The sequence below is a fragment of the Dreissena polymorpha genome, chromosome 2 (assembly GCF_020536995.1).
Source record: "Dreissena polymorpha isolate Duluth1 chromosome 2, UMN_Dpol_1.0, whole genome shotgun sequence".
NCBI lineage: Eukaryota > Metazoa > Mollusca > Bivalvia > Myida > Dreissenidae > Dreissena > Dreissena polymorpha.
In genome coordinates this window covers 25,653,890-25,664,333 of record NC_068356.1, presented here as the reverse complement: position 1 = coordinate 25,664,333, position 10,444 = coordinate 25,653,890, and the positions used below count along the sequence as shown (strand labels likewise).

Below are 10,444 nucleotides of genomic sequence, written 5' to 3'. Positions count from 1 at the left end.
CAATAATATATTCTTAATGTGTTTTCAACTATACCATGATAAATATTATTTTTGATTAATAGAACAAGAATAATTCCACCATATTGACTAATGTATTAAGCATGAGCGCGATGATTCTCGATACTGTTAATAATCGAATGAAATAGCAATGCCCGACAAACCACTCAAACAGGTTTGTTCGAAGAACGCGCGTATAAACATTTTAGCTTAGAGTCATTTAGAGGCCAGAAGCTCCGTTACGGGAAAGACGCCTCATTGAGACAGTGGACGGCCACGTTGAAGCCTAAATCTTCTTTCAGACGAGGGGCGGCTACGTCAAAGGGGCATACATTGTGAGTTAAATTTATAAATGCCCTTCAGAGGGCTTCGCTATAAAGGTCCTTCCGAGAGTTTCGCAAGGAGCACTGATATTGTGAGGCCGCGCACATATCGCTTGGTGGCGATCTCAGAAAGGCGGCATCGCCAGACACCGCCTTGCTGATTTTCGAATGTTTGACATTTCTTTTATATTCAGTTGTTTTCATATCTTATGTGATTTAGGTTATTTACATTCCTTATATTCAACATGTTCACAATTATTCAAGATCGTCCATTGATAGTTATGGTTGCACAAAAGGGAAAAGGAAAGGTTATGGTAAGGGTTAGGGGTCGGGTTTGGGTTAGCGTTAGCCTTAACCCATACCCGACCCCTAATTCTAACCCAGGGTTATCTCCCCTATACGAGGCCTCGATCGTTGTTGTTGTCCGCTTCCCACGCATGATGTATTAATAATATGAAAAAGTTCCTTGTTGAAAAAATAGTACAATAGAGAAAAGCGATATTTTTAACTTATAAGTTTCATGTTGTGTTTTTTTTTAAATCTATTTATTTTAGCTTATTTCATTTACGCACTACTTATTTGAAACGATATCAAGTCCGTTTCCTGGGACTAGAACCAGTCCTTGGTGTCTATGGGGGAGATCTAAAGATCGCTCCACAGTGGGGATCGAAGCAGTAACATGTTGTCTTAATGAGGGTACCGTATCTTCAGACTTTTGCATTTAATCGATTCTTCTCTAATTATCCATGGTTTGGAATGTATATTAATATAATGGCTAAACATGATTTTTTCGGCAACACTCAGAAACTACTGAACATATTTGAGTCCGCTCTGGAGAAAAGCGGTGTTTAATGGATGTGCGTGAAGTGCGTGAAGTGTCGTACCGGATTAGCCTCTGCCCAGGCTAATCATGGACGACACTTTCCGCTTAAACTTGAGTTTCGTATTCAACAGTCGTCCTTTAAAGGGACCTTTTCACATTTTGATAAATTGACTAAATTGAAAAAAATATGTTTCCGATTTGCAAATGTTTGTTGTAGTTATGTTTTTTTGCAAAGAAACAGTAATACTGAACATTTAGCATGCTCTAAAATATCCATTATATGCCTCTTTTAAAGATTTAAAAACCTTAGTATTATAGAGCGTTACAAACGCGAAAAGTATCGTAATATATTGTGAGGATTGCTAATATAAAGTATAAAATACTGCGAGTATCAGGTTGGCACATATGGCAAAGTGTTTTTTTAAGGGCTAGTCTTCTACTCCGAGGGTAAGTGGTTTGAAGCCAGGTGAGGATAACTTTTTCTTTCTTTAATTGTATTTTTGTTTTATACTGGAACTGTATTGTGTTTGTATACATATATCAATTTAAAGCATTTAATGACAAACTTCCAAACAATCAAAAATCTGGTAAAAGGTCCCTTTAAAAGTATTTACTATGCATATAACCGAACAGGCTAGTCATGGACGAAACTTTACGCCGCAAATGCATTTAGCTCGGTTTTCCCAGAGCGATATTGATTATTTGAAAGAGAAAGAGAACAATCTAATGAAGTTGTACAAAGCAGGTCTTTTCAAGTCTGGATCGTAGCGGTGGTCGTTGTTGGCCATACAGACGGCGGCTTCCTTGTCACACTCGCACAGATGGGCAGAACACGCATTGTTCAGGTCAGCTGAAATATACATACACATCAATTATGGACAAAATGTGTCGTTTTTGTGTTCTTTTGTTCGTTCGTAAAATTTAGCTATAATATAATATTTAGTAATATAAGTGCTTGTTCAACCTTAAAATATCTGGACTTTATAAGTTATGATACTGTGCTGATGTTCAAGCCATTAGATGTTTTTGCATGCATTGTATGACGAGCAAAATGTAATCCGAATACTAGTAAATTGCTATTTACATTAAATCTAGTCAATCTTTTATAAGTATTTGCCAAATGTTTCTTTTCAAACAAATATTAATAAGCTTTGTAAGTCTTGTTTACGATGTAAGGTGATGACAGTTATAACAAATGTAGATGCAATTAGAAAAATATATACATAAAACTAGATAACGCAACACCGGTAAAAGTACCCATTTACCCAACACAAATAAAAAAGAACGCACAGCAGACGATTTGATTGTCGAGAACAGCCCACTTGTAGTCGAGCACGAAGAAGCCGACGTGGAATAGGGCCCTGCACGCGCCCCTGTTCACCTCCGTCAGACATCGGTCATGCTCCCGGCAACACCTGCATGGGTAGCGTGTTCGTTAATGAGGGGATCTCTACATTAGTACTAGGTGAAAGCTACATGCGACAAAGTGGCTTTATGTGATGCGCTGAGTTTCACGCGGGTCAACGTTTTCGGCGGTACAAAGAAATAAATAATGACTTAGCCGTTATTTTCGCATGTGTTTAAAGCATTGTAATGGACACACAATTCAACCCATTCTCACTCAAATCGTACACATGCATGTTTGATCCTTTCTATACACAGCTGCATGATTTTCATTATCGATATGTATATGTAAAATATTGTTGCATTATATTATTTATAGTTGAAATTAGCAGTGGTCATATGATTTAAACGTACCACATACAACTAATCCATGCACACATAACATACTACTGTGCTAACCAGTCTATCTTGTCCTTCACTTCCCCCTTGCCCCCGAGGCCACAGAAGTTTCCATAGCCCACGAACTGGCGAGGAGCCTTTCCAGTCGCAACTCGGATCATGTTAGCAAAGTCCACAGCACTTCCTGCAATTCAAATATTACATCAAGGTCAATTAGAAGGCATCGAACTATGTACTAGTCGCACTGTTTAAACTGTATGATTATAATAAGTATACGTTCACATCTTCTTTATGTTAATAAAATAATCGAAATTATGCATATGGCCATACAATTCATACTTTTTTCATTATTTTTAAATAAAATAATACTTAAAATCCCGTATTTTAATCTACAAAGTGTGTTTTTTTCTCCATATTTAGTTATATGTTAAAGTGTTCTTACACATACAGTAAATGTATGTAGAAACAACTCGTAGATATGTGATGTGATATATATGAAAGTTGAAATCGTTAATGTAAGGTGAAATTAATTTAAGTTTTGATTTCGTCGCAAAAAGCAACACAAAATGTAACTAGAAATGGCGCGGCAGAGGCCGACGCGTATCCCCACGCTGCATGTTTGACCCAGGGGCGCCCCAGGGTTGGCAGTGGGGCCATGCATAGTTGAGATTGTCATAAGAGATGTTCAGTATAAATTTGAAGTAATTCGGTGTAGAAATGAAGAAGTGAATGTAAAATAACCTAAAAAATGAGTGAAAATTTAAACCCTAATTTCTCCTCCTCATCCTGCTCTCCTAACAAATCTAATACTGAACCAACTTCACTGACGTCCATTATGTACATGTCATCCTCATTGGAATGACTTATGAGATGGCTGAACATGCTCTTTTATAGCCAATCTTCTTGCTTCTGTTTTGGAAAAGTTATGTTTTGAGGTTAAATGGTTGACTAAATAGTAGCGTCTCAGAAATTTTCTATCGCAATCGTGTATACAACAATGAAAATGTTGAATTTTATGTCTGTCTTTGATGTGCCTGTTCAAAGTCCATCTTGCTTTAAATTGTTTCTCACATTTTTCCCTCTTGAACATTTTGACAGATTTTCAGTAATGAGTCTAAGAGTGTAATTGAACAAATTGAAAGTTTCAGCCCTTTTATAAATTGTTGAGGCTATATTCCATGAGTTTCTCATGCTTTTTATGCTTGACTGCATTCCATCTCTTCTCTCATATACAGGTGTCCCTTTGCGCCAATATTTTATAATCCCTTGTATAAACATTAGATGGATGAGCTAAACCATTTCACAGATGAGTTAACACAAACAATTGACTACTAAATACATCTCTGCGCCACTACTGTGTAACTCTATATGTGTTTTCAATACACAAGCTTCATTGTTGAAAAATTCCTTTGTCCGATGAAAATGCTTGCACTTCTTCTGATTGGTTAGATAACCACATAAAAGATTTCGAAATCTAAACGCGGACCCTACTTTCAAGGTCAAGGTTACAGTGGTAAAAAATTTCATGCGCATGAAAAGGTCTTGTCGAAATAAACATGCGTTCCAAATATGAAAGCAATATCTGAAGGGACACAGTAGGTATGAGCCTTTTTCGAATCGCAGTCTCAGATTTCAAAACCTGAACGCTGACCTTAATATCAAGGTCAAGGTCACAGGGGTTAAACATTTTATGCGCATGGAAAGGTGTTGTCCAGACACACATGCATACCAAATATGAAAGCAATATCTGAAAGGAAACAGACGTTATGAGCATTTTCGAATCGCGGTCGCAGATTTCAAAACCTGAAAACTTGCCCGAAGGTCAAGGTCACAGAGGTAAAAAAAAATGTATGCCCATAGAGTGTTGTCCAGATATACATGCATACCAAATATGAAAGCAATATCTGAAGGGACACAGTAGATATGAGCCTTTTTATACACGGTCACAGATTTCGAAACCTGAAAACTGACCACAAGTTCAAGGTCAAGGTGAAAAGGGTAAAAAAATGTATGCGCATGGAAAGGTGTTGTCCAGATACACATGCATACCAAATATGAAAGCAATATCTGAAGGGACACAGTAGTTTTGAGCCTTTTTCGAATCGCGGTCGCAGATTTTAAAATCTAAAAACTGGCCCGAGTTCAAGGTCAAGGTCACAGGGGTAAAAACATTTATGCGCATGGGAAGGTCTTGTCCAGATACACATGAATACCAAATATGAAAGCAATATCTGAAGGGACACAGTAATTATCAGCCTTTTTCGAATCGCGGTCGCAGATTTCAAAACCTGAAAACTGACCCTAAGTTCAAGGTCAAGGTCAGAGGGGTATAAAATTGTGTGCGCATGGAAAGGTGTTGTCTAGATACACATGCATACCAAATATGAAAGCAATATCTGAAGGGACACAGTAGGTATGAGACTTTTTCGAATCGCGGTCGCAGATTTCGAAACCTGAAAACTGACCTCAAGTTCAAGGTCAATGTCACAGGGGTCAAAAAATTTATGCGCGTGGAAAGGTGTTGTCCAGATACACATGCATACCAAATATGAAAGCAATATCTGAAGGGACACAGTAGTTATGAGCATTTTTCGAATCACAGTCGCAGGAAAATCTCTGACCCGGCCCCACCCCAACCCCCATAACTTTTGACCCAGGGGTCAGATCAACATTCCGAATAGTGCACCGTCGCACATATGCTCATAGCTACCATGAGTGTAAGTTTCAAGGTTCTAGTGCAAATAGTGTAGGAGATAATAGTGGCCAGGACGGACAGACAGACAGACAGACGGCGGAGATAACCACAATATCCCCAAGCTTTTCAAAAAGCGTGGGGATAATTATGTTTTTTATTTTGCATCGAAATCTCATTATTACGTAATTTAATTACGGATGTACACATAAAAAATAAAGTTTCGCGCATTAATATAACTCAAACAGTCAACGTTCATTCGTAGGTTAACAAGAATATATTTTCATAGAAATTAATAAATTCAGAAACCAAATTGTACACTCAGATTTAAGCATTTTTGAACAGCTACTAGTAAGTTATAAATAACGTAAAGACCACGGAATCTTCGTTCGTGCATTAGGAACATTTACTTTAAATCTGAAAATGTAGAACACGCATGAGCATCGTCTGGCAAAAAGTGGTTTATTGCATGTGCGTAAAGTGTCGTCCTAGATCAGCGTTTGAGGTCCACACACGCTTATAAGGCCGAATTTCCGCCTTAAATAGATTTTCTCAAAGAAGAGACTAACTTTAAATAAATGATACTATACAAGCGAAAAGTGTCGTCCCTGATTAGACTATGAAGTCTACACAGGCATATTTCGCACATGCATTTAGCACCGTTTTTCCCCAAGCGATACTCATATTTATGAGCTAGATTCATGTCATTGTACGTACCGTGCACTGCATGTATCCCAACAAGGATCAGAAGACAGAGACCGGGTACCTGCAAGAGAAGGATGGCAATATACTGGTGCCCGACCTTTACTTCATTGGTAAAGGTCTGACGTCGCAGTTACACCGGCTAATTTTAAGATAATAAATTTAAGCTCTAGAAACTTATTGAACGTTAATTATTTTCACTGTTATGTTGTTATTTTATCCGATTATCCGCATGCTTGTTTTTTGTGGTATAATTTATTAAATTAGGTAAGGACGACTGATTTTAATTTTCACAACATTCCATTGATTTTAAAAGTACTATCAATGGAATATGAACATATGCAACAAGTTCACATGAAACATTTAATCTTCTGTAAGCATTGTGGTAAGCTCACATGTGAAGTGGTCTTGAGATATTGTGGTCAGATGATGTTAGGTGTCCGTCGTCGTGCGTCGTGTATCTCGGGTCGTCTTTGTCAAAATTTAGCTCGTTACCACCATAGAGGTCACAATTACGATCGCGTAGGGATGAAACTTGGTTAAAATGTTTATCTTGCAAATTAAACGGCAAACTTTGAATATGGAAACATCCCTTCAAAAACTAGGCCACCAGGTCAAAGCTTAGAAAACCTTGGTCACCACTGTAAACGCAACATTGATGGCTCAGTATTGATGAAACCTTGTCAGGATGCTTATGGGAACAATATCTAAGCAGAGTAATAATCTCAGCCACGTGCGTCAAAACTAATGTATACCAGGTTAAATCTAAGAAAGAAACTGTTACAAGCATAGAAACCACATCTTTACCTCAATAATGATGAAACGTTGTGAAAATGTTTATCTTGACAATGTGTAGTAGGAGTTCAAATCTGGAATACGTGCGTCCAAAAACTGTGTAATCAGGTCACAACTTTGTTACCACTTTAGAAATTTATCTTCACAACATCTAGGTCGAGTTTGAACGAGGGTCAGGTGCGCCCCAAACTATTTCACAAGGTCAAATCTAACAACAAAATCAATGTTACTTCTTTAGAAGCCACATTTACGAGTCAAACTTAGTCAGTACAATTATCTTCAAATTTCTTATTCAATTTCAAATTAGGGTCATTTGCGTTTAAAAACTAGATTTAAGCTTAAATTTTAGACAGAAAAAAACACGAGGGCCAAGATGGCTTAAATTCGGTGGCATAAAGGTGAAAATTAATTCCTCTAATAATTATTTTTTTAATTGCACACATTTTTTCTTTCTATTTCCCTTGACATACTTACTCGAAGGAACTACTTACTAAGTCGAGGGAACGAGTTAGCTATGTCATGGAAACTACTTACTAAGTCGAAGGAACGAGTTAACTATATCGTTGGAACGACTTAATAGTCGAGGGAACGAGTTAGCTATGTCGTGGGAACGACTTACTAAATCGAGGGAACGAGTGAGCTTTGCCGTTGGAACGACTTACTAAATCGAGTGAACGGGAGGAGTGCAATGAAAAGAGGAGAGAACGAGTTATCTATGTCGTGGGAACGACTTACCAAGTCTCGTTACCATGAGTAAAAAAGTCGTTCCCTAGCGCGAGTATGTCGTGGGAACGGGAAAGGAAAACAAGAGGAGTGAATGTCACCTCTGCGCCACCGTAAATCTCATTGTTCGCCTAATCGTAATCTTGTAATGTATGCTTGACCTTGTGTGCCAACGAGATTTGACATTTGACCTCTATGCTTGATTTTGTGTGCAAATGAGATTTGACATTTGACCTCTATGCTTGACCTTGTGTGCCAATGAGATTTGACATTTGACCTCTATGCTTGACCTTCACCATTGAGTTCGGAAGACGGTTGCTACACGCGACACGTCGTCGTATGATGGAATTTGCGGAAAGATAGTTCAAAATCAATCCTTATGTTTTACAAAGTTGTGATTTATACAAGAGATTTCGCACATATATACAGACGGTCAGACATACAGATGGACATTGCGACTGCTATATTTCCCCCTTTTTGAAAGGGGACACATGATAAATTGAACCACAAACGACAATAACACACTAATGATACACACAAGTTCTAACATTTAATCCGGCGCACGCCACTCAGATTCAAGCTAACTCTAGATATTGTCCAAATAAACATTCTGACCAAGTTTTATCAAAATTGGATAAAAAGGTGACATCTAGATTGGTAATGAGCTAAATGTTGACCACACACCGCAAACCGGATACCGCATTACGACGGACGCCGTTCATATCATAATCATAATAGCTAAGATTGAGTATATTGTGCTCAGGTCTGCTAAACACATTGTTACATCTTAAGAGGCGACATTTATTACTCAATCTGGATAAAACTTTATAAAGAATGTTCATATAAATAATAGATCTATATATTCCAAGTTTCAATCTTGGTAATGTGTGTCCAAAAAAACTAAGTCACAAGGTCAAATCTTAGAAACACTTTTTTACTACTGTAGAGATAACATATGTTAGTCAGCATTTTTATCTTCACAATATGTTGGTCATGATTGATTCTTGGTTAAATAAGGTCAAATATGTCACAACTTCAAGTCTTTGGCAATTTGTTTACCATGACGTCTATTTCGTTATGTTCATATTCCGCAAGGGCCACAGAAAAGGGTTTCACAAAACGACGGGTATATCAAAACAATTACAAACAAACTATTTACCTAAGTATTCATAGAATTGTTTGTTGAAAAAAAACAACAACAATGCGATAAAACATAAGCAACAAAACAAAGAAAATAATAAATTGAACATACATGTATATGTTAACATCATTTAAGTCATTATCTTGCATTTTAACTATTATTTGCAACAACGTTCAACAAAAGTAGTAACTAAATTATAAATAAGCCTGTACGGATATACAGGTATTGTAAAATACGAAAGTTTATACCTTCGTCATTTATCTAAACAATCCCGAATGTATCACACACCTGCTACATGTATTTTAGTTAAAACTAATGTAAATCAGCGATTTCTAAACATCAATAATTGCGTTCTTAAGCGGAAATAAGAAAACCAATACTTTTATTGCATGTATATAGGCGCGCTCGGTTTGATTATCGATGTAAATTACACATTAATGATTTCCGGTTAAATGAAGTGTTGCACGTACACAAAAACGATTTGATTAGCAATAATTTAGCACAATACTACCGCACATTTTCTTTAAAATATTCTTCAATGAGTTCCCGAATGGGTAGTTAATATTTATACGTGTTTGTGTTGAATGAAAATTTAACTGAGCCTCGTTCTGGGAAATCTGGGCTTAATGCATGTGCGTTAAGTGTCGTCCCAGATTAGCATGTGCGGAACAAAAAGTCTGTACGCGTAAAATGTATGAATTAGCACCATTAGTTCCAACCTGGCCGTTGGTCTTGACATGAAATTACGCCATTGGTATTTAAAATAAAATATGCTAGAGCATGCAGGTTAGTCCGATTTCACTGTCTTGTATGGGATTGTTATTCAAATAACAACCTTAGTTGTATGCAATTAAGTTAACTGTTATATTTGTATATTCACAAATGAACACGTACTTAGTACTACAAGAAAAACATATGTACTTTAAGAAAGACATAATTTGTGAACTGTTTTATTCTTGGTCACGCGTACGCATCGGTTTGATATAAAAACAGTACACCATAAACATAATAGAAAGTATTAAAACAATTGTTGTTATTTATTAGTTGCATTACGGTTAACGTTTTACTGCATTTGCTGTGCACGATTTTGTGTTATTTGTAATAGCATTATCTGATAGCTGCGCAGCTGCTCAGGAACATGATCACGAAGAACGTGTGATACATGTCAGGGGACTTAATTCATTAGGACGACTTTCAATATTAAATTTGCAGTTGTTTTTCATAATTACGATGCGATAATAGCTATCAAGTGTTAAAACATACGTAAGACATATCAGGATACCAGTTTATTTCAGTTTTAAGTTTAAAAAAAAATGTATTGTTGAAATACAACACAAAGATATATATTTAAGCACGCGCGTTGTTTATTGTTCCACACATTTTCTTAATCATGATGCGATAATAGCTATCAAGTGTTATTACATACGCGTAAGACATAGTAGTATCTGTTTTACATACTCTTAAGACATATCAGTATCTGTATTACATACGCGTAAGACATATCA

The 10,444-nt window shown here is 36.8% G+C and overlaps 1 protein-coding gene across 1 annotated transcript; it reads right to left on the bottom strand.

The window, feature by feature from the left end:
• Positions 1-1,135: 1,135 nt before the first annotated feature.
• Positions 1,136-9,535, bottom strand: LOC127866317 (phospholipase A2, membrane associated-like). The gene is made up of 5 exons (XM_052406788.1): positions 9,188-9,535; positions 6,296-6,344; positions 2,947-3,070; positions 2,434-2,558; positions 1,136-1,993 (listed from the first exon to the last, which is right to left on the bottom strand). The coding sequence occupies exons 1-5, from the start codon at positions 9,194-9,196 to the stop codon at positions 1,842-1,844; spliced, it is 459 nt and encodes a 152-aa protein (XP_052262748.1). The 5' UTR covers positions 9,197-9,535; the 3' UTR covers positions 1,136-1,841.
• Positions 9,536-10,444: the final 909 nt, after the last annotated feature.

Bases quoted from the DNA above. Each gene is read 5' to 3' on its own strand.
- LOC127866317 (XM_052406788.1), bottom strand. The intron at 3,071-6,295 runs GTACGTACAATG...TTTGAATTGCAG, and splicing joins TGGGATACATGCAGTGCACG to GAAGTGCTGTGGACTTTGCT. The intron at 1,994-2,433 runs GTGCGTTCTTTT...TGTATATTTCAG, and splicing joins CGACAATCAAATCGTCTGCT to CTGACCTGAACAATGCGTGT.